This window comes from Malania oleifera, chromosome 4, assembly GCF_029873635.1.
Source record: "Malania oleifera isolate guangnan ecotype guangnan chromosome 4, ASM2987363v1, whole genome shotgun sequence".
Lineage (NCBI taxonomy): Eukaryota > Viridiplantae > Streptophyta > Magnoliopsida > Santalales > Ximeniaceae > Malania > Malania oleifera.
The window spans coordinates 59738605-59759601 of record NC_080420.1 but is presented as its reverse complement, the minus strand read 5'-3'; the positions used below and the strand labels follow the sequence as shown (position 1 = coordinate 59759601).

The window sequence follows — 20997 nt, the reverse complement described above, 5'->3', positions numbered from 1 at the left end:
CACCTCATCAATTGTAAGAGTGTTAACCCTATAGGTCATACTCTATTTTGATTATGACAAATACTTAAGTATTTAATGACTGCCGAGTTGATGTGCAGGTTTATCTTGGTAGTATCCTAAGATGGCACTCGGAGACCCGGAGGAAAACGAAGACGAAGACCCTGAAGACCCTAGATATAATTTATTTGTTGTAATTTATATTCAGGTCTATAATAATTAAATAGGAAAGGTCTGCAATAGAAAATAGGGCTTTGATTATAATAATTGCATACATCACCTGTATGGCTTAATACGTAAGCTCAAAAGGAAAATGACCTTAGACAGACCTTAGGGAACACCCTTCGGTCAACTGACACCAGAATTTTTAGGTGTATTCAAAATTGGACCTCAAGTGACCTTAGGACACTCACATTTGCACTTGCATGTATTAGGCACTTCAATAGGGTGAATGGTTATTGAAACAGGACCGAAATGCACACATTGTGCACTTTTGGTCGACTAGCCAACACAATTCATTTTGGCCTAGTCGACCGAACTAGACCTGGGTCAACTGTTGACTAAGGTCCTGGTCGACCGAACCTTACAGTTCATTTGACCCCGGTCGACGAACCACCTGGGAGTCAACATTTTGACCTTCGGGTCAACCGAGAACTTTTGTTCTCCAACTACCTGATCGACCGGAGGGTCCTCGGGAGAAATCCCAGCGGTCTGGTCGACCAAACCAGCCAGTTCAATTTAGCCTGGTCGACCGAACCTCGGTAAAATTGGAAAATCGCCTTTGGAAAGGCACTTTCGGTCGACCGACCATTTAGTTCATTTTTCTCCTAGTCGACCGAACCTAGAAAAATTGCCCTTGACACATATATATGGTCGAATAAGCCTTTAGTTCAAAATTCCCCTAGTCGACCGAACCATATGAGTCATGGTCGACCGGACCTCTCGGGTTGCCCTAATTTTTACCGTAGTTAAATATTTTTTAAATAGGGTTAAAATATTTAAAAGGTCATTAAACTTTCCTAATTATTCCCAATAGGTCCCTAACGGTTATATTTCAAGGGGTGTCTATAAATACCCTCTCATTTGGGATAATTAGATGGGATTAAAAAATATTGATTAAGAAAAATTCTCTAAAAATCCCAAGTCCTATAATACTTATATCTAATCCCCATTCACTCATGCTTACCTTCTTCATTCTCTTAAATCCTTTGTAAGTTGATTGAGTGTTTATATTTAAGAGGTTTGCTCTCCCATTCATATTTGATTGATTTATTTTCATTGAGAGCTAAACCTAAGTATTCTTAGGAGACTTTGTTAATAAGTCTATCCTAAGAAGACTTTGATAGATCTTCTAAGATTTGCACCTTCATTGCAACATCTTGCAAAATATTTTCAAAATACTTTCAAATATCTATTGTGCTTTGTCTTAATAAATCTTTAAAGAGATATTTGTTTGTGTGAGAAAAATCTTTGTTACAAAATTCATTGATTTATATCTCTAGTTGAATACAAAGATTAAAATCTTTTTGCAAACCAAACTTATACATTGCTAGTATCTTTGTGTGAACATCTTGCCTGAATATCTTGTGATACAAAGATTGCTTGATTGTCACTCTCACGTACGCATTACACTAATAGAAAATACTTTTGAGAGTTGAACCATTTAGACCACATTGAGCTTACATATTGTATCATATTTGTGGTGTATGCTATTGCGCGCATTTGGATACATATCTACTTTACACGAAAGCATAATCACCGTACCATCTCATTATACACACATTTGTTGTATATTCTAGGCACGGGCCTGAAGAGGGAGACTAGCCTTGGAATAGTCACGGATTGGCTTAGACCCGGTTAGGAAAGCTAGGTGTGTCGTCCTATTAAGGCGTGTAGGTTGAGGTCAGCCTCGCTAATTAACTTGGTTAAGGTTGAGGTCAGCCCTGTGTTAAATTGACCTGGTTGTAAATGGTACTGCTCCACCCTTAAACAAGCCTTTAGTGGAATCCTCCAGCTTGCGAGCTAGAGACGGGGACGTAGGCACAGTTGGTCGAACCCCGATAACATATCGTGTGTCTCTTTACGTTTCAGCACTTTGTATTTATCGCATGTATATGTTATAGTCTGAATGATGTGCATGATTTAAATTTCACATATTTTATTTATCAACACATTTGGAATTGTGTAGAAAGACCCTAGGTTACCAAAACATATTGACTTCTAACTTAACCTAGGAAAAAAGTTAAAATTTCCAATTCACCCCCCCTCTTGGGAATACACCTTTTCTAATAAAGAGTCTCCTTACCTAGCTATAGTTTGGTTTTCAAAGTATCAAGTGAACTGGGAAGCAAATACAACATAATCAGTGCTTTATCTTCCTCCTCAATTTTTACCTCATTACTCAGCAACTGCGTGATTATCTTATTGAAATAATTGAGGTGGTCTCTGACTTCTGTGCCCTTAGTCATCCTTAATTGATACATTTGTTTCTTCAATTACAGTTTATTAACTAGGGATTTGGACATATAAATATTCTCCAATTTTTTCCAAAACTCAGCTGGTGATGTTTCATTCAATATACTGTATTTAATTTCTGGAACTAAACTTAAGCGAATGGTACTTACCACTTTCATTACCTGCTCCTCCCATTGATCATTTGACATGGTCTCTGGCTTCTTGTCTTTCCCATACAGTGCCTTAAATCAGTCCCTATTAGACCAACACATCCTTCACAGTGCTCTGCCACAGACTGAAATTATTTTTCCCATTAAAGGGCTCCACCTCGAACTTGACCATCGAAGTACTTGCCATTAAAAATATTTTTTTTTTCTTATCTCCTCTGACGTCAATAGTGACATCAACACCTATGAAGATGACGTCAGCAACGACACTTGCATCAGCTTCTGCGTCAGCGTGACGTCAGCGCTCCACAAGGAGGATCTGTGCCTCGACCTGCGCTCCGACCCGACCCGATCCTGAATCCTGGTTTGTCACCCAATTCTGGCACTGTTCATCATGTTCTTCATTTGCGAAAAAAAATTTTTCTTCTAAATTTTTTTTTTCACACCTTCAATTGAAAAATGAACCTCCTTCAATTGAAAAATTCCAGAATAATTTTCTAGCACCTGATATGAATCTTCGAATACCTCAATCCGATCTAAACGAACCACTCTGATCTTGAGCACTCCCGCGAAAAAACTTCAGATCCAAAAAAAATTTCTTTTGATCTAATCTGATATATCGAATCTGCACCAAATCAAAACCGTACTCTAATACCACTTGTTGACGCGCAACGATTTTAATCTTTCGATCAACAAAAGAAATCATACAAAGAATATTCACAGAAAATGAAGACAAGAGATTTTACATGGTTCGGCAAGATTGCCTACGTCCACGGAGCCTGCACCTGAAGAAAAATTCACTATGAAACGATGGCAGTATAAGAACTAATCAATATCTTCTCGATCCCAGATCCCCTGTACACCTCTTCACTTTCAACTCGTTTAAGAAAAGTTCTTCCTAAAGAGAACCCCCTTCTAACTCTACTTGCACAAAATGACAAACAATTCCTATATTTTTCCATGACTTACAAACATAGATATGACACCACACATCCGTTGGATTTTAGAGACGATCCAACGGCTGTGATAAAAGTCACAATAAATAAATAAAAATAAACATATTTTTTAACCATTATAAGGAATTTATTGATATTTTCATTGAAAGAAGTCAAATATTGAGAATTCTTTACAAAATGAAAAGAAGAATAACAAATTTATATTTGATTTTCAACTTCTTGTCTATAATGGTATATAAATATTAAAATTTAATATTTCACATAATTTTAATTAAAACATTTCAATCATATAATATCATATCTCACATATAAATTTTTTTTTGTTGCATATATTATGTGATATTGTAGTCATGTTTTGATGCAATTTTCTGTTTTATAATGTTAAATAAATAATTTTTGAATGTTCATATTTAATATTTGTAATTTTTACTGTGACATTTAATATTATTTTGTTTAATAATATATTTAAAATTCATTAATAATTATAAAAAAATATTTTTAACAAGGCTATTTAATAGAATCACGTGCAACCACACGTGGCATATTACTAATATATACAAATAAAAGTTTTGTAATTATTTTAGAAAATATAAAGAAAAATAAAAATTATTTTTTATAACTGAATGTATTTTCATAAATTATTTGACAGAAGAGTGTGACTTGGCAGGTGGCAGCCCCCCATGCAGGCTTTATTTGGGTCCAATCTAGGTGGGGTAATCAGGCATATGGGTCCTTGCAGAAATTTACATGGATGATCCACCACGTCACGGAGACCCGGATACACTACAACCGGGTCAAAATCTGACCCATTAAACTCAAACAGGTTCCACAATCCACACCCTTTAAACTGAAAACCCAGATTGAATCCGAACTCCAAACCCAAAACACAAAAGAAACCAGTTCAATAACTAATCAGACAACTCCAAAACGACTGTATCCAGACAAACTTAAAAGTACTAAAATACCCCTTAAACCAAGAACATCCCCTTTCATTACCCATCGACGCTCAGTTCCTGAAACCAAATTCGAAAGAGGGAGGGACTGAGAGAGAGGGACTGTATGCGTGCGTGTGTGTGAGAGAGAGAGACTCAGAGAGAGAGAGAGAGAGAGAGACAGACAGACAGAGAGACTGTATGCGTGCGTGTGAGAGAGAGAGAGAGAGAGAGAGAGAGAGAGAGTACCACCATTTAAGACCATATACGTGCGTGCTGCATACGCCATTTCCTCCCCAACCTTTTTCCACACCAGTATTCTGAAGCCCTAGATCTTCAGCACCCACCACCACACTTCAATTCTTCACATCTGACTTTGAATTTCCACCCTTACGTCGGTCCACACGCCTCTTTCATTCTCTTTCCGCATACTCAGATTCAGATCTGACCGTTTCGGCTTCCCACGCTGCCCCACCTCACTGCTCCCTATTCCGCACCTCCGAATTTGGCATTTTCTCGCTGCTAATCGAACGGCGTCCCTCCGATCGCGAATTTTCGTACTCTTTTAGCTGTTCAAGCATTTGGGCCAGCTAATTTATTTGTATTTTTGCATCGGATTGTAGCTCAGTTGATTGTCTTGATTGCGTGTTTAACCTGAAGATCTTGATAATTAAGCTGGTTCTCTGTTTTACTTCATGAATTGTATGTGGATCTGAGACTTCTGAGTGTGTTTTATGCATGTGATAGTGGCTAATTTTTAGTGGGCTTTCATGGCAATGCCATCGGGAAATGTGGTTATACCTGATAAAATGCAGTTTCCGGGCGGTGGCGGTGGCGGTGCTGGGGCTGAGATCCACCAACCCCACCACCGACAGTGGTTCCCTGATGAGCGGGATGGGTTCATTTCTTGGTTGCGTGGGGAATTCGCGGCTGCCAATGCCATTATAGATGCTCTGTGTCATCATTTGCGGGCGATCGGTGATCCCGGGGAGTACGATGTGGTTTACGGATGCGTACAACAGCGGCGTTGCAATTGGAACCCGGTGCTTCATATGCAACAGTACTTCTCAGTTGCCGATGTTATTTATGCTTTGCAGCAGGTGGGATGGAGGAGACAGCAACGGTATTATGATCACTTGAAGGTGGGAGGGAAGGAGTTTAAGCGATCTAATGTGCACGGTGTTGGCTCCAGGCAGGCTCAGAGGGTTGAAAGTTTCAAGGAGAGTCATAATTCTAATGCAGAATGTCATAATATTGATGGTATTTCTTCTAAGGCTTCGGTTTTGAAGAAAGTAGAACGAGCAAATGAAAAATCCGAGGAACCCAAATTTGGGAGTGAGATTGAAAAACCAGATGATCAGAGCGTAGTCCTTGGCGAGGAGAAGAAAGGTAACTTTAGGGTGTGTGATGTTGGTGTGCTTATTATTGAATTTGCTATTACTTTGTGGTGAACTTCAATATATTTTCACCATCATTAGTATATAACTATAATTATTAAGCAATTACGTTAGATATATTGCTTCTCACTTGTATGCTAAATTTACTTTCTGAAAGTTTTGTAATTGGAGGGAGTGCCAGAACACAAGTAAACCTAAACGGAAATCTGATGTGCCTTTTTTGAGGGACTAAATTTACACTAATAATTTGGTGTGACAAATGAGAAAAAAAATGTCGCCTGAATATTGTCTCCAGCAAAGAAAAATAAAAATCAGTCCCCACACCAGGAAAGAGATAAAAGTTTAGTTTCCTTGATGGATTTCACCTGAAAGAGTATCATCTATTGCGTGAATTATGGTCTACTGTTCTGTGAGGATAGAATTTCCTTATGCTGCAACATGTCCCCCTTATTGAGCATCCTTGCTTTTAATTCTGAAAGTCTGAAATTATGGGTTTTATTTATTTTTTTTTTTTAATGAAGCTTCTAGACCATTTTTGTCTTGATCTGTTTATGTCAACTAGAATCAATTGCTCTCAATATTGCATCCTATTAATTGAAAGTATAAAAGACATGGACCTCTCTTGAGATTTCAGAATTGTTAGGGACCTCACCTAAGGTTTTAAAATTCCACATACCTCCCCTAAAGTTTGCCAAGAAAGTCACAAGCTTCCCCTTATATTTGACAAAAAAAAAAAAAAAAAGGTTTTTTTGAGGGGGCTAAGTGTTCCAAAAATCAAATGTCAAGGGAGGTTTGTGAGATTTTTGAAACATTAGGAAATCCATGAGACTTTTGAAACCTTATAAGGGATCCGTGTCTTTTTTTTCTTACCAAACCTCAGGATAGGACAATGTTTTTGCCTTAATTCAAGTGATACCTTCTTGGCGAGAAAATCTGTTGACCCATATTGACATTTATTCTTTATTTAGGCACTGGAGTAGATGATGCTGCAAAACCTCATTCTGATAGCTGCTTGAAGAATTCAGGGAGTGCTGAAGGAACTATGAATGGCAATTCAGACACTGGGGCCAAGGAGGCAGATGATGGATGCACCACAGGCTCTAAAGGTATTCCTGTAAGATGCTTAAATGCTTTTTGAATCAGAAAAGGAGTTTATATGAGTTTATATGAACAAGATTCACAAAATGTATCCTCAAATGCTCTTCTGGTTGCTTTTTAGCACGAAATATCATATAGTTAGTTATATTCATTTAGGATCCAATTATGACTTGATGAGAACATAAATTGACTTTAATGCCCGCATGTTGCATTTATTTTGAAAATGTAGCTTTTGTTGCTTCAGCATCTCAACAAAAATTTCAGTGTGATTTTATTGTTTGTTCATATTTTATTTTTTATTTTTTATTTTTATTTTTTATATTTAGGATCCAGTAATATGCCTGTTGGGAACGATTCACATTCCATCCAAAATCAGAATTGGAAGCTGAATCTCACTTGTATTCCAAAAACCTTTGTTGCCAATGAGATATTTGACGGAAAAGCGGTAGTGTATTTCTACATAATTCTCCTTCTGAAAATTTTTCTAGCCCTTTATATTTTTTCCCTTTTTTAAGATGTAGAATTTTCATATGCAGGTTAATGTGGTTGATGGACTGAAATTGTATGAAGGGCTATTTGATGCCTTAGAAGTTTCAAAACTTGTCTCATTAGTAAATGAGTGGAGAGCTGTGGGGAAAAGAGGACAGTTTCAAGGCAAGTTCACTACTGCAGTCTCCTTTAGATAATTTAGAATCATTGTTTCCTTTTTTAATTATTGTAATTACTATTTTTTTTTTCCATTATAAAAAGTTCTCCTCAGTCATAATGTATCTACTACATTTTTTGGAAAGCTCATTCATCTCATTAATAATTTGAGATTTTGTTGCTGCAGAGCAGGTATAATACATTGGCTAAGAAAAGAAATGACAAGGAAAAGGAAACACAACCAAGGAAAAAAGAAAGAATCAACCCTACAAAGCCTTCTAATCCTGTTAGAAGTCTGTACACCAAACTCCCTTGAAACAGCCAGCCCAGAAAGCCCATTAAGATGCAAGAAAATCGTTCCCCAAGAAAACTGCGAAGAAAGTATGTGGTCCCTTAAACCTAAGCATTACTCTTCAACCAAATGCCTCAAATTGCTGCCAAAATTGCATAAAACCCCAACCTATTGGCAACTTTAGCTCTTCCAAAATGTTGAAAAGAATTTAGCCAAAAGGCTTCTGAAGAGCCTGGATCAGCCAATATCAGGACAACCAAAACACATTGCACAAACAGGGGATAGAACCTTGTGAATTCTCTTTGTTTGCAATAGATTGTTGGTGTATCACTGTAAAAATGAGGAAAGTAAAAGAGAATGGAGTATCACTATTCACCAATCAGCAAATCCTTCCTAAAGTAAGCTCAAGATACATCCCCCCCTCTTTGATGTAACTAGAAAATAAAGATCAAAACTGTAAATGAACTTTTGAGGACACTCATGGGTGACTCTTCTGCAAATGGTATCCTATATTTACTTCTGATGACCTTATGCAGAGCAGAGCTAATTTCCAAGGGAAAAAATACAACGAGTAGCCCTCAAGAACGATCTTTTTAGACTCTGAATTGCCAAAATCAAAACCCCTATATAATCCCATAGGCCAACCTCCCTGTTGTCTCTATAGTCACCCAAAAAAGGGGTTTTTTGGCGAGGGAGGTTTGGGTGTGAGGAATTTCAGACTAGTGTAAGTTAAAGTAATAATGTGGAATCAAAAAGCAAGATTCTGACTGTCAATTCACTCACCCAATCAACAATAAGTAGAGAGAAAGAAGGCAAACAATGTTTAAGGTGGTTTGGCCCCAAGTGTGACTACATCCACTTTCAAGGCTTCTCTAAATATTCTTACTATAAATATTCTTGATGGTAAAGATCAAGCCACATACATGTGTTCTCTAACAGTCCAACAAAAAAATCTATTTTCACTACTAAAGCCTCCTCACCCTCACAATGACTGAAATACACACTTGGATTCTTGATCTAATGGATAACTACCATTATAAGCACACAAACGTCTTCATGAAAGGATTTTAACATGCAAGAATGCAAAGAAATTTAAAATTTTAAGCTAGCTTGTTATCCTAAATGAAGCCACATACATGTGCTTGACCTCTAGTGATATCCATTCAATCTTAAATCACTCCTTCTCTCTAAGACCACAATACATTCAATAAGTGAGAGGGGAAGTCACCCTAGTTCCCTAGTATTTGTCTTGTTCCTCATATTTACATTTTCACTGAATCTCTAATGCAATAAATACTCTCACGTGAATCGTGACTCTAGGTTGAACCTTGGTTGCGAGTGTTTGCTGTTTTGGCTGTATGCAACACCTGCCTTAGGTGAGAAGGGTGGCCACCCTAGTTCTCTATGGTTTTGTCTTGTTCTTCATATTTACAAAATCGCCGCTGCATAATTCTTATGCAACAAACACTCTCTTGACACTTTACAAATCTTGGCTCCATGTGTGTTTCACCAAATGCATTGAAATCATGCTAGCAGTGAATTCTAACACTAATCCTTATTACTTTACTGTTCTCAATTGAAATTGTTTCCCATGAATATGAATAATAACTTTTTTAATTCCCCATATGATGAGAGTGGGCCTTGATTGCTAAACTTCCATTGAACATAATGACACCTAGCACTATGTTATGAATTTTGCTTATGGTGTGAACCTATATGGGAACCTTTCTTTTGATTGTTGTCATACAACACAATCCTTCTATCAAACAACGTCCTAAAGAGCTACTGGGTGATTTCAATAGGTGATATACTGAAATCACCCTGGATTGTTAAACTTCCATTGAACATAAGTGACACCTAGAACTATCTCATGAATTCTCCTTATGGTTTGAAAGCATGTGAATTGTGATAGTTGTCGTACGACCCAATCCTTTTGTTGGTAGTTGTCATACAGTACAATCCTTCTATCAAACAATGTCCTAAAAGAGCTGCTAGGGGTCTGGATGTTACTGTCAAACATCTAGCTCGATCATATGTACCCCACCTAATGGCCATCACACCAATATTGACATTGCAAAATCCTTTCCAACCTTTATTCCACCTTATAGCCAAGAACTTCTGGAGTCATATCTTGGAAGGTTGCATGGGATATTCCCTCTTTTTTTTGGTTTTGAAAGTGATGGATCCTTGTTGCGTGCTCACATATCTCTGTACACAAGCCACAATGACCAACGTGTGCTTATCTCAAAATTCTCTGTTTAGGATGTGAGGGTGGTGCGTTGACAAATCACAACAACTCATTCACAAGGCAACCATGGTGCCTCAAGTCTAAGGATCAATTGCACAAGCGTAACTTAGAACTCATCATTGATGGATATGTAAAATTTTGTGGTTTTGTTGTTGTGTCTACACTTAAAAATTTATTCTCTGACAAGCGCCCACATGTCTACCTAAGTGTTTCCACACAAGTCACTTGAGACCTTGGACTCAGCCATCCCTTAATGAGGCAAGCATGGCATGCACTGTTTTATTGGACTAGTCGTCGTTGCCTAAATGACAATACTGCAACTGGAAGCCTTCGTGAGCATAGTTATTGAAAAGTGCACTTCTAAAATTCTCATCATCTTTGGGAAAATACCTTCCCAACTAATGGTCTAATGACTATTCATATAATAGGCTAAATACGAACAAAACCACATGAATATAAAGCTTGCCTTCTTATTGATGTAAAGGTTATAAGGGAAGAGTACATCAAATGCTGTAGTAAATGGTGTTGGGGCTGGCATGCAACTAACAGATCAACTGCTTGTGTTCCTCACAAAATTGAGAGAAACTCTCACAAAGAGAAACTCTCACTGAAAAAATAAAAAAAAATTGTTCAATCTCTCGAGGAAAATTATCATTTACAAAAGCACAATCATCACTCAAGAGTGCTACACGGCAGGTTTGGAGGAGGAAAATGATGTAGCTCATTTCATTGCTCAAGTATAAATGGGACGCCTCAGAGTGTTGCTGAGGTCCGAGCTCATAGATGTGTGCTCAAGTTTAATCAACTCATTTATATGTGAGCTTTAATCAGTTGTTTCAAAGTTTGAAAACCTGCCTACTCAATCTTGCTTCAAATCTTCCAAGTCAAATTTAACGCCAACAACTTTGCTCTTCAAAAAATGCCAATCCTTAAGCTCCAGTTGAATAGTCTTTCTGAAAATTCATGCAAATATTCTTTTGATTTTGAATTTGAAAACTTCCCAAAATGCCTTCAAGCTTGTAGATTTGCAGCTCACATTTGGGGATTTTGGTCCCCTTTGTTTGTCAATCCTTCCTATTTCTCTTTTTAAATAAGATCAATTCAAAAAATATTTTCGTGCTTTATGTTTGAACAGGTTTACTTGATAGAGATTCAGAATATTTAGATTCTATTATAGATGTAATGTAAGCTAGGATTGTATAATTGATCATATCTTGTGCAAAGTTCAAATATTGAAAGATATTGTTTTCAAATCTTCATAAAGCGTCCATTTGTTGATTTGGAAAAGAAAAATCTTCATGAAAACCTCTTTTAATCTTCATTAAATGTGTAGAAAATCTTCAGAAAATTTCCATAATTAGTTCAAGGGGTAGCTTCTATTTTTCAGCCAATGAGTTCTGGTTCTGCCAAAGCCTGTCTGTGCAAGTAGGGTACTGGAATGTCTTTCAAAAATGTGACGATTGATTTTTGCATTTCTTGAAAGACCTCTGTAAGCCTGCACACTTATAATTATGTTCAATCACATATCAATCACATAGAATAGGTTTTGGTTAAGATCAAAATCAATCATTATACTCATAACTCACAAATGATCCCTCCTCTCATCTAGTCCAGAGTAGAAAAGATCCTATCACTTTCTTGAACTTTGAAGCAACCCCAATAGGAAACCTAAATAAAGAGAGAATAATGAGGAGGAGAAGTTAACTATGTGTGCATCAAAGTGAGATGACCTCCTAATTATGAAGGAGCATTGTCTGGACTATTGAGATTTTTAATAACTTTATCTACTGCAGTATCCCGAAAGCAACCAGATGTGGATTAGTACCAAAAGGAACCTTTAGGTATGTCAAAGGTCACACAATAAAACAAGAATCTAGTCAAACTGTTCAATTGCATGAATATTGAATCCAATGCTGTCCTCAATTGTAATGGTGCAACAAATGACGAAAAATGTTCATTACATGACATGAAATCCCCCCCCCCCCCTTCCCAGCCTCCCCCTCTATTTGTTTGTCATAGAGGGTGGACAGAATTATTTATAATTTTCCAAAATGTCTTTCAGTGACATTGACCCAGTGGTCAAAATATAATAAAAACAGCAATATGATTAAAATATACTGAAAAATCGTATTGATTTTGTTCTTAAACTTTTATATTGTTGCATACTTGAATACATGATCACAGTGAATTTACTGTAGGATATCTTACAATTGAAGGGCCAAGGCTTATAACATTAGTTGGTTAGGATGTTGGGATCTATATATTTTCTACTAGCATTTTAACTTGCCTTCTCCTAACCCACCTAAAAAATCAAAAACGTTCCGTCTAGATATTTAAAATGTTGGCATGTTTTGTCTGCCTTTAAGCATATCAGATGTGCTTGTAGCGTGTCAAACTATTTTGTTTGCATACTCGTGCATCTTTAGAGTTAGTGATTGAGTAGAGATGATGATAGGTCATTCTCAGTTTTTAAAGAACATTTCATACATATTTTTACCCAATATGAATATATATGTACACACACACACACACACACACACAAATGAGATATTAAGTTTGCAAGGCCTAAGTGTTCCCAAATCGTATAGATAGATGTTCATCCAAGACTACCAAATCCTTGTTTAAAATTTGAAAGGGGAAATTTCAACTTTCCATGTCCATCCAATACTTATTGGATGCTTTTAAACACAATTTGATCTTAAAAACGCCTTGACATGTATAAAGAAAAAAGTGAAAAAATCTATAGCTTTTGGGCTATTTATATGGAAAAAATATTCATTAAATTAATCTATGACAAATTTTCAAATAATATATGATTTAGAAAAAACTTTGGCATTAATATAATAATCACATCTTTTGAAGGGCTGCTGTAATGCCATGTCCAGATTACGAGCATCCCATCCCTGTGCCTGTGCTTCATATATTTATATGATGTAGGCTGAGATGCTAGTGAAGTGTAATGAATGGAGTAACTGTTGGGACTGCTCGTCAACTGGGGATTTTAATACTCATGTGCTGGGGTTACTGGATGCTGAAATAGCGGACTAGACCAACCTAAGAAGTAGGTTGTATATCATGTGAGTGCAATGCTGTGGGCTTAGTGTAGGTCATAAGGCTCTGGTGAGTCACTTTTGGATCCATTTATTGCATATGTGCAACTAAACCACTTGAGATGTGGAGTTAGTTCTTATAATACAGTCTGGGTACTGAAACTGAACTTGATTTTTTATGTTCTCCGTGGATTCTGCCTCTTCTGACTTCTCTTACATCTTGCTTCAAGGTTTGTTATTTTGCTTAATTACAATTACTCCTCAAATACCAGTCAAGGTTTTAACCATCCATAACTGCTTAGGTATCCATCCATAATAATATTATCTGGAATTATGGCCGAAAAATTAGTTTTCTACTTGCTGTGAGATCAGTGCTGGAGGACTTAGAATTGTAGATAACTTGTGATTTCCAAACACAGTGGAAAATTAAAGAAGGAACAAATGATTTGAAGGAAATAAATAAGAACTAATATGTAACAGCCATTTCAACCATATTATGGCATAAATATACAACATAACACTTTTAAGATGATACTATGGCCATTATAATTGTAATCAATGTTTGGAGATGGTAATGCCGTGGTAATTATTGTGTTTTTTATGGTAACAACTTAACAAGCATAAGTTATACAAATGCATTAGATCAACTGGTGGCTTCTTATATTCATATTTTGTTTTCAAAATAAGAAAAGGTATTTTTTTCAATGGAAGTGTTTCATCCTACTTTGTTTCTGGTCTAAGAACCTACAAGAGATCCTTGATATTATATTTTTCAGAATCTAGGATTCAAATTTTTTTTTTAAAATATCATGATGTTGAAATTTTTTTCCTCTTTGTAGAGCTGGATCAAGGAAGCTAAAGCATAGATATATATATATTATTTGATTATATTTTATATATATATATATATATATATATAATTTTTTTATGATTTATTTTTTTATTTTTGAAGAAATAGAATATTTTTGGTCAACTAATATGATCATAAATCATTGTAATTGAGGCGAGTGAAGCAATATCCTGCCTATAAGAGAACAACTTAAAAAAAGAAAAAAAAATTGTCAGCTGGTAACCCCAACTTTAATATTCAAAAATGCTTGAAATCCAAAATAAAATTGTTTTAACTCAAATAAAATGCCTTTCCTTGACTTTGGATGACACTCATTTATGGTTTTGGAGAAAAAATGGGCAGGAAGCCAGACTACAGTTTTCTAAATGTCAATTTTAAGATTTATCAAGTGCTAACCCAGTGATACTGAAACCTCTATTCTTCTGCATGCCTCCCGTACCTGTACTGGTCTGGAATAGTATTGTTGTCATAAGAAGAGTTCTAGGCGCAGCTTTACCTGGCTTGCTGATGATTAGTTCAGTGTATTTCTTATCATCTTTGGTAAAACATATTTAATTTTTAAGTAAGAATATATTATTATTAAACCCCTGGGTCAGACTGGGCCTGATATTATGACATTAAGCGTAATTAGTATGGACTATGATAAAAGTGTGAGAGTTCCTTACGACCAAGCGTGGTAATACTGTACGATTTTCAATGTAAGATATTACTCGGAAAGTTTGAGAGGTCCTCTATTTTATATTTGACACAGCTACAAGCATAGACAGAAAGTAAGGGGGAACTACTAGCTGGCCAGTATGGAGTTGAGAGACTAGGGAATTAAGTGAACAAAACATCTTGTTCTTTATTTTAGGCATTAATTGTGGGGAAGTTTGGCAATCATTTCTGAACTAGATGTAAAAAGAATCTTGTTGGGAAAGGGGGAGGGGGGGATGGGGGTAGGGGGCTACTATCTGGCCAGTAAAGAGCTGTGGCTCTGGGAAATTGAGTAAACAAAATATCTTTTTAGGAATTAATTCTTTTTTTTAGGCATTAATTCTTGGGGGATTTGGCAATAATTTCTTGATGATTCTTTTGTTTAATCTTGACATCATGGAAGTGCCTCTTAAGAGTCAAGTTGTTGAACAGCCTAATTAAAGTCTTCAAGTTCAATATTATAGCTTGAAACACCTGTTAAATCAATCCTTTTAGGCTGTTTATGTATTGGCCATAGTTATCACATCTGCCTAATATAGGGCCAATATGTGATGCCATAGTCAATGATAAATGTGTTATATCCGAACCTAAGGGTCAAAAGGTTCAAATCATGGTAATAGTCTCTCTGCATATAGATAAGACTACTACATCTTGCCCTCCTCAAACTCTCGATGACATGGGAGCCTTGTGCATTTGGGCGTTGGATTGATGGATTGGCAATTTGGCATACTATTGGGATAGGAGAATATGTAAATTGTTCAAAAAGAGTGCAAAAAGTGTAAACACATGGGTCTTATTATTCTTTTGTTGGTTATCTGAAGTTGAAGTTTAGTGATCTATTATATTTGAGCATCAAGGTTTGCATCAAATCAAAAAATCAAAAAATGGGTTAAATAGTTCTTCTGTTTCCATCATTTGAGATTAATATCTCAGCCTCCATCTTGGTGCCTAATTTAAAAATAAAGGAGTTCGGGACCTTATTGTTGAAATATTTGAGATGGACCTTGCTGGCTAGAAAAGGAATCACCTTTCTAAAGGTGAGAGACATACCCCCATCAAGAGTACTTTATCAAATCTCCTGGTCTATTTTATGCCTCTCTTTCCTGTCTTTGCTTCAATTGCCAAGAGGATGGAAGGAATTCAAAGTACCTCTGGGGAAGAACGGGCGAGGAATTTAAATAGCATCTTGTTAAATTGGGGGTGGTTAGGCAAACTCTACAAAAAGGAGGGTTAGGACTTTTAACTCTCTTTCTACTTTCAATAAGGCCCTCCTTGGGAAATTGCTTTGGAGATTCATGAAGGAGAAGAATCATTTATGGAGGGAAGTCATTACCTCTAAATATGGTCTACACCGTAATGGTTGGGCCTCCAAAGAGGTGAGCGTAGCTTGTCGTGTTGGTGTTTGAAAATTAATCGGGAGAGGATGGGATAATTTATTTTTTTTCTCATTTGTTTTTGAGTAGAAGGGGGATAATGTTTTCTTTTGGCATGACACTTGGTGTTGCAAGTCTCTACTCAGCACAGAATACACTTCCATCTTCAGGCTTGCTTGTGACAAAGAAGCCCTTCTTAGCAAACACCTTGACCTCACAAATCATGGGACTTCCTGGAACATTCCCCTGGTTCGGAATGTCTTTGATATATAAAGTCCAGTGCCAAACACTACCAACAGGCCCAAGTGGACCCTGGAAAACAAAAAGGGAATTTTACAGTCAGATTCTATTATATTATTATCTCACTTTTCTGTCAGAAGCCAGCAGCAGTTTCCCCTGGAAGCCCATCTGGAGAACTGCAGGCCCCAAAAAGGTTACTTTGTTCACATGGGAGGCAACTCTTGGAAGGATTATTACCATTGAGATTTGAGAACTGCCAGAAAAGGGGTCCGTAATATGCTGAATCAGTTGCACATCTTGTTGCATTGCTCCTGGATTGGATTTTTTTGGAATTTCCCTAATCAGGCAGCAATGGGTTACTGCCAGAACAGTGGAGGGTGAACTTTGGGTTTGGAAAGGTACCCACGCTAGCATGGAAAGGAGAAAGCACTTCCCTTCATTCCCCTTGTCATCTTTCGATCATTTGGAGGACAGAAACAGGAGAGTTTCAAAGGATCAGCTACACCCCTTTCATGTTGTCAAAGATCTATGGTTTGCTACTGTTTCTAATTGGCAGTGGACTGTTTCTCGATAATTGTATAGTCCCTTCATTTTTTTTTTCACACCCTGCAGTGCGGGTGTTGTCCTTTTGCTTGTCTCTTTTTGGGTGGCATCCCCTTGATACCCCTTAGTGAATTTTCTTTGCTGATAAAAAGCAATAAATATATCGTTTGAGATAAATAGTTTATTGATCCTCTAATGCTCTAGTGATATTCTTTTTTATACTTCATTATACACACGTGTGTGTGCGTATGCTTACGTTATTTAATCATTGTGAAATCACTTGTTTGTTTCTTTAGTTGTGTTCCACCAATGTTATGGGTTGCTTTTTGGCATTTTCTTTGGTGTAATTTATTTATTTTTTAATTTCTTATGAGTAATTTTGGTAAAGTAATATGAATGCAATTTCTTTTTGTTGGATTAGTATGATCATATTTTCACATTTTTCTTTTAAACAGTTGTCACTGCTGGCAGCACGAACCAATATGCTTTCTGAAACTTCTTGCTTAGCCAATTCCCTTAATCTTGACGGTGTTGGGCTAAATGAATCAGTGATCCTGAACGATTTTGGCTTACCATAAACAACATAAAGAAGTAACAATGTAGAAATAATATATATTTTGTGATGTTAGTGTTCTGTTGGTCTTGGTGAAGTGCAATGCACATGGTAAAAGTTGTATACAACATAAATTGTGCCCATGTTTTGAGGAGTGATTAGTTTGAGCTCATTCCCACCCCTCGCCACCAAAAACTAATGTGGAAGGCATGCTATTGCGTTAATCTGAAGCTTTAGATGCATACCAACTGTTCGATTTTCTGATAAATCTTGTTATGGGTCTTTTATTACTGCTTTATATTGGTTAGTTTTAAAATCATTATATTGGAAGCCCCTTAACTTTGGTTTCATGGATTTCTGAACATTAGTGTCATTTATATGTACATTGTTTTCAAGCTTCTACTTAAGGATGATTGTTAGTCTATATACCCAGTAACTGGGTACTTGTTTTTGATCAATTGTACCTGAATCTATTTGTTTGCAAGTAAATCTGACTTTGGTGGATATGAAAGAAATCTCATTTTTAGGGTTAGGTCCTGAAAGCTGCCCAAATGTTTTCTGTATATGCACACATATGACAAGAGAGTTACCTAAATCTAATTTATGTCAATGCTTACTTGAAGACTGGATCCACATACAATTGTTTGTTTATTGGTAGCCTTTCTGTGCTTCAATTTGTGCTTAAAAAGAATTTCGATTGTAGTAAATATCAACAATTGCTAAACTCTTGCTTATCAAGAAGCAGGTCAGACTTTTGTGGTGTCTAAGAGGCCTATGAAGGGACATGGACGAGAGATGATCCAGTTGGGCCTTGCCATTGCAGATGCGCCTCCTGAAGATGAAAATGCAACTGGGACATCTAAAGGCATGTTTTGAGTTATTGAAATATATATATATATATATATATATGTATGTATGTATGTAATATTGGAGTTAATTCTTCGTTAATATTGTGAAATTTGCAGATAGGAAAATAGAACCGATCCCTGTCTTGCTGCAAGATGTTATTGAATGCTTAAGTAGCACGCAAGTTATGACTGTGAAGCCAGACTCTTGCATCATTGATTTCTTTGATGAGGTTGCCAACTATTTCTCTATGCTTCTGAAAATGGTGCATTGTTATTAGTTAAATTAATTTTGTGGTGCTTTTTTTTTCAGGGTGATCATTCCCAGCCTCACATGTGGCCTCCTTGGTTTGGAAGGCCCATCTGTGTCCTATTTTTGACAGAATGTGAAATGAGTTTTGGGAGAGTAATTTCGGCCGACCATCCTGGGGATTACAGTGGTTCTCTTAGACTCTCTGTTTCACCTGGGTAATCTTCCTCTCTCTGTCTCTCTCATGAATTGTGTTTCGTTGTGAATATCAGTATCTATTATCAACTTCTAGCTTGAAAATATTACACACACCCTGAATAATATAGGGTTATACAGAAGAAACTTTTGGGAAAGAATATCTATTCAACATTGTTAGGAACTGAGGATGTTATTGTGAAGGTCAGATATTGAGCAAGCAGTTATTATTGTTGCTGTCAGATGTTGAAAGGGCTATGTTCAAATTGTCATGGTGGCTAGTGAAAAACTTTTATCTTTGATTTTTCTTCAAGCATGCCTGAGCATAACTTAGACTGCACCATATGTGGATCATGGAATTGAAGTCTCATGAGAAGCATGGATACCTTGTCAGGAGGGCCTTCTAAAATCCCTTCATGTTCTTTTTGGGAACATTAGAAAGGCTCCTCTGAGTTGCAACCTGATAACAGAATTTATGTAACACTCCGTGCGCGAGGCTCCCATGGCATTGAGCGTCCAAGTAGGGCAATGTGTATGCACTATGCGATCCTACCTCCATGCTTGGACAGACTCTTTACATCCTATACAAAAACTGCTGGACTAGTTTTTTGAAAATGTCTCAGTTTTTTCTTCATGATTTAGTTTCTTACATTGAATCATCAGTATACTACTCTTTACATCCTATAAAAATTGCAGGTCCAGTTTTCTGAAAATGTGCAATTTTTCTTCATCATTTAGTTTCTTACATTTAATCATCAATATTCTACTCTTTACATCCTATAAAGACTGCAGGACTAGTTTCTGAAAATATACAGTTTTTCTTCATCACTTGGTTTCTTTCTGCTTGAGGTTTGCTTCTTTATTTGAGATTCAACAATTCTTTAAAAATGTTTTATGTTATTTTTTCTGATTCAATTTCGGATTATGGGAAAACAGATCCCTGCTTATGATGCAAGGAAAATCAACGGACTTTGCTAAACATGCAATTCCTTTCCTCCGCAAACAACGAATACTTGTTACCTTCACAAAATCTCAACCAAAGAAGGCTGCATTTAATGATGGTCAGCGTTTTCCTTCATCTGGGGCTGCTGCACCGTTACACTGGGGCCAACCGCCTAGTAGGCCACCAAATCATAGTCGGCATCCTGTTGGTCCCAAGCAGTATGCACCTGCCTCAACAACCGGTGTATTGCCAGCCCCTGCCATTCATCAGCAACTTACACCTCCCAATGGTATTCAGTCCCTGTTTGTGAGTACCCCAGTTGCCCCAGCAATGCCTTTTCCTGCTCCAGTTCCCCTCCCTCCCGGCTCAACTGGATGGCCTGCAGCCCCAATGAGGCATTCTGCACCTCGCCTTCCAGTCCCCGGCACTGGAGTTTTTCTTCCTCCACCTGGCTCTGGTAATTCATCTCCTCCTCAGCAGTTGACTACTGCAACTGAAGCGAACTTTTTGGTGGAGACCGCTTCTCAAATGGAAAAAGATAATGGGTCAGGGAAATTGAACTCTGACAACGGTGCGTCTCCAGATGGGAGATCAGATGGAAAAGAACAAAGAGAAGATTGCAATGGAAGCTTGGATGCAACTGGTGGTGGAAGGGTTGCAGTGAAGGAAGAAGAGCAGCCAAATGTTGATGTGAATGCAGCAAGTCAGTTGGCAGGAGCAGTTTAGAGAGGCTACAACTGGAAGCAATTCAGTTGGAGCAATGAAATGAGAGAGAGAGAGAGAGAGAGAGAGAGAGAGAGAGAGAGAGATTGTATTCTTTAAAGGGAAAGGGGTAGGCTGCAAACTGTAACGAGTCTGAAGCAAATGTAAAAAGCGGCAAAATTTGACACTTGACATTTCATACTGCTGGGGAAGAAGGGGAACGAGAAGTCTCTTATGTTCTCTTTGGTAACCCTTTGTTCTCTGTTACTTTTTTGTTGTTATGTTATATTATCTGTTACATTAGATGAGGAACCCATCTTAAATTTAACTTCTTCCTTGCATTTTTTGTTCCACTTTTTATACATCTTAATTAGTTATCAGAGCGTGTTTTTTTTTAAGAAGTTTCTTTTTCTGGTAGGAATTCAATGGCATGGTTAATGGGCCCTATCCTCGTGGGTGTTCCTTCTAATAATAACTATTCGTTGATTCATTTGGTTTATCCGCCAGCATTGCTTTGGTTTTTGAAAATCTGGGGGTTACATATTTACAGAAATGACTGTACTAGGAGTTT

At 37.0% G+C, this 20997-nt stretch overlaps 1 protein-coding gene across 1 annotated transcript; it reads left to right on the top strand.

Annotated features, from left to right (window-relative positions):
- Positions 1-4549: 4549 nt before the first annotated feature.
- On the top strand, positions 4550-20767 carry LOC131153175 (RNA demethylase ALKBH10B). The gene is made up of 8 exons (XM_058105304.1): positions 4550-5895; positions 6872-7009; positions 7328-7446; positions 7538-7655; positions 18237-18356; positions 18457-18569; positions 18650-18804; positions 19718-20767. Exons 1-8 carry the CDS (start codon positions 5277-5279, stop codon positions 20448-20450), a joined length of 2115 nt encoding a protein of 704 aa, XP_057961287.1. The 5' UTR covers positions 4550-5276; the 3' UTR covers positions 20451-20767.
- The last annotated feature ends 230 nt before the right edge of the window (positions 20768-20997 follow it).

Excerpts from the sequence above, each read along its gene's own strand:
- LOC131153175 (XM_058105304.1), top strand. The coding sequence starts at position 5,277 with ATGGCAATGCCATCGGGAAATGTGGTTATACCTGATAAAATGCAGTTT. Across the intron at positions 7,656-18,236 it reads GAAAAGAGGACAGTTTCAAG|GTCAGACTTTTGTGGTGTCT; the intron begins GCAAGTTCACTA and ends ATCAAGAAGCAG. Across the intron at positions 18,570-18,649 it reads TCATTGATTTCTTTGATGAG|GGTGATCATTCCCAGCCTCA; the intron begins GTTGCCAACTAT and ends TTTTTTTTTCAG.